Source organism: Chrysemys picta, chromosome 13 (assembly GCF_011386835.1).
Source record: "Chrysemys picta bellii isolate R12L10 chromosome 13, ASM1138683v2, whole genome shotgun sequence".
NCBI classification, from domain to species: Eukaryota; Metazoa; Chordata; order Testudines; family Emydidae; genus Chrysemys; species Chrysemys picta.
In genome coordinates this window covers 20,807,839-20,811,463 of record NC_088803.1, presented here as the reverse complement: position 1 = coordinate 20,811,463, position 3,625 = coordinate 20,807,839, and the positions used below count along the sequence as shown (strand labels likewise).

Below are 3,625 nucleotides of genomic sequence, written 5' to 3'. Positions count from 1 at the left end.
CCGAGTGCACTTTCAGCTACTCCTGCTGCAAAGCAGGCTAGATCAAAGCACACTAGGGGAACTGTTAGCATGTGGCAGCAATGTCCAGACATACTCTGGGTACACAGCAGGCTAGTGTGGAGTAGGTTTACACCCCATCACTAAGTGTCCATGTAGCCAAGCTCTTAGTGGTGGTCTGAAAATCTTGGGGCTTGTGTGCTTTACAGCACAGGTGGGAGATGGATATTAATTAGGTAAGGAGGGGAGAGTACAGGGTGGCCCCAGACAGGAAGGACATAGAAAGTGGGCGAAAGAGAGACAGACACTCATAGAAAGAAAGAAAGAAGGCTAATACAGTCCTGATAAAGATGATGATGATAGATAGATGGGTGTGTATCAGATAGCTAGATAGATAGAAGTTAGTGAGTGCTTAGCAAGAGATAAGGGGAACGAGTTGATTCATTCTTCTACCGCTGAAAAGTATTATTCGGTTTATCTATGTCATATTCAGTGATGTACCTGGGTATGTACCCAGGCGGGATGTAGACGAGGAAATGGTGTGCACTGGCTGGCTGGGTGGTGGCATGGAAAATGCACAGAGCTGGCAGTGGGAAAGGTTGGTATGAAAATGTTCCACACACCAGCCATGGGAGAGTGTTGCAGAGCTTTATGAATTTAGTACCAGATCTGTACAGAAGGACTGTCCTGAGACAGGATTCCTCCTGTATTGTCCAGCCCTGAATTGCAATAGCATCCCAAAGCCCTATAGATAGGGGTTAGCCTTTCCTTGATCAATGAGGAATTCAAGTCCGCAACCCAAAATTGTATTGAGTAGAAATAGCTAAGGACACAAAACCACAGACATGCACAAACGTATACAGACACAGTATCCACACATATATGCTACTGCACTTACACACATGCAAACACAATTAAACACACACACCGACACTACTACAAATACACACATAACACACACAATCATATACATGCACATTGAAACACACATATGCAGATGCTACCAGAATCAAACAAAAGCACACACAACTGATCAAACACCTACATACAAATTAGCAAAAATTCATAACTGTGTGCATACACAATTGAACACCAATAGACACTACCACAATCACACAGAATCACATACACAGTCACATACATGAAAAACACCACACACAGCACAACCATATCCATATACAATAGAAAATAGGCACTACTGCAATCACACACACACAAACAAGCATAGACATAAGAACATAAGAACGACCATACTGGGTCAGACCAAAGGTCCATCTAGCCCAGTATCCTGTCTTCCAACAGTGGCCAATGCCAGGTGCCCCAGAGGGAATGAACAGAACAGGTAATCCTCAAGTGATCCATCCCCTGTTGCCCATTCCCAGCTTCTGGCAAACAGAGGCTAGGGACATCATCCCTGCCCATCCTGACTAATAGCCATTGATGGACCTATACTCCATGAATTTATTGAATTCTTTTCTGAACCCTGTGATAGTCTTGACCATCACAACATCCTCTGGCAAGGAGTTCCACAGGTTGACTGTGCTTTGTGTGAAAAAAATACTTCCTTTTGTTTGTTTTAAACCTGCTTCCTATTAATTTCATTTGGTGACCCCCTAATTCTTGTGTTATGAGAAGGAGTAAATAACACTTCCTTATTTACTTTCTCCACACCAGTCATGATTTTATAGACCTCTGTCATAGTGCCCCTTAGTTGTCTCTTTTCCAAGCTGAAAAGTCCCAGTCTTATTAATCTCTCCTCATATGGCAGCCATTCCATACCCCTAATAATTTTTGTTGCCCTTTTCTGAACCTTTTCCAATTCCAATATATCTTTTTTTGAGATGGGGTGACCACAGCTGCACGTGGTATTCAAGAATTGGCGTACCATGGACTTATATAGAGGAAATATGATATTTTTGTCTTATTATCTATCCCTTTCTTACTGATTCCCAACATTCTGTTCACTTCTTTGACTGCCGCTGCACATTGAGTGGATGTTTTCAGATGACTGCTGCTGTATATTGAATGGATGTTTTCGGAACACACACAATCATATATATACACAATAAAACTCTCACAGACACAAACACACACAACCAGATACACTAACACAATCATGCAATCAAACACAAATACACACATGAAGAGACACACAGTCACACTTTCCTGCCTTTATATTGCACAATTTAAGCTGAAATTATCTCCTAAAGTGTTCTGTCTTACTTCATAAACAACCTAAATCTGAGTTTTTCAAAAGCTACTTAAGGGATTTAGATGCCCAGTCCCCATAAACTGTAATAAGGACCGGGCATTCAAATCCTCTATGTTGCTTTGAACTTCAGCCTCATTCTTTAAATGTATTCCCTTTCGAGTCATCCCTCTCAGCTGTGAAAAAAATGGCAAATGAAACTGCCCCAACTGAGTTCATCATCATGGGGTTCTCCATCCTCCAGCAGCTGCAGTTCTCGCTCTTTGGTGTCTTCTTGTTCACCTACCTATGCACCCTGGTGGGGAACATCTTCATCATCATCATCGTCTGCACGGATGCCCAGCTCCGCACCCCCATGTACTTTTTCCTGGGGAACCTCTCTTTCCTTGACCTCTGCTACACCACCACCAATGTCCCCCAGATGTTGGTGCACCTGCTGGTGGAAAGGAAGAGGATCAGCTATGCAGGCTGCATTGTCCAGCTCTATTTTTTCCTGGCCTTTGTGGGCACAGAGTGTATCCTCCTGGCAGTGATGGCTTATGACCGCTATGTGGCGATATGCAACCCCTTGCACTACTTGGTCATCATGAGGAAATCCCTCTGCTTCCAGCTGGCTGGTACCGCTTGGGCCAGTGGCTTCCTCAACTCTGCGGTGCACACATTTTTCACCTTCCGGCTACCCTTCTGCAGGGCCAACCAGATCAACTACTTCTTCTGCGACATCCCGCCCCTCCTCAAGCTCTCCTGCGGGGACACCTCCCTCAATGAGATTATCCTACTTGCCGCCGGGGTCTTCATTGGGTGGATCCCATTCCTGTGCATCGTCCTGTCTTATGTTTACATCATCTCCACCATCCTGAAGATACGCTCCACAGAGGGGAGACTCAAAGCTTTCTCCACCTGCGGGTCCCACCTGACCATTGTCCTGATGTATTACGGGAGCTCCATCTTCACCTACGTCAGGCCCATCTCCAGCTATTCGCTGGACAATGACAGACTGATCTCAGTGCTTTACAGCATAGTAACCCCCATGTTGAACCCACTGATCTACACCCTGAGGAACAAAGATGTGAAGGGGGCTCTGAGAAAAGCTTTCATGGGGAAATTGTGTTTGCAATGAAAGTGGCAAATTTCCCCCCATTGGTCTAGGGGGCCGCTCACTGTTATCTGTGCTAAAGTTCTCTCCTTTGTGCTTTCCTATCTATGTTCAATAGAATTGCTGAAAACACGAAAAAATAAAATTTACAATAATATATAATAAAAACCTAGACATTATTTTCATTTTGAACACTGAAACAGTCCCATTTTTGTTTTGTTTTTTTATGAAACTTTGTACTGTATTACTAATTACAGGGTTTTCTATTTACAATATTTAAGTGAAATTGTATTCAAAATAATTCAAAATGGTTTGCACAATTT

The 3,625-nt window shown here is 43.4% G+C and overlaps 1 protein-coding gene across 1 annotated transcript; it reads left to right on the top strand.

Moving 5' to 3' along the window:
• Positions 1–2,381: 2,381 nt before the first annotated feature.
• On the top strand, positions 2,382–3,326 carry LOC101943068 (olfactory receptor 5V1-like). The gene has a single exon (XM_005309034.4). It carries the CDS (start codon positions 2,394–2,396, stop codon positions 3,324–3,326), a length of 933 nt encoding a protein of 310 aa, XP_005309091.3. The 5' UTR covers positions 2,382–2,393.
• The last annotated feature ends 299 nt before the right edge of the window (positions 3,327–3,625 follow it).

What these genes read in the sequence shown, in the direction of transcription:
- LOC101943068 (XM_005309034.4), top strand. Translation starts at nt 2,394, where the DNA reads ATGGCAAATGAAACTGCCCCAACTGAGTTCATCATCATGGGGTTCTCC.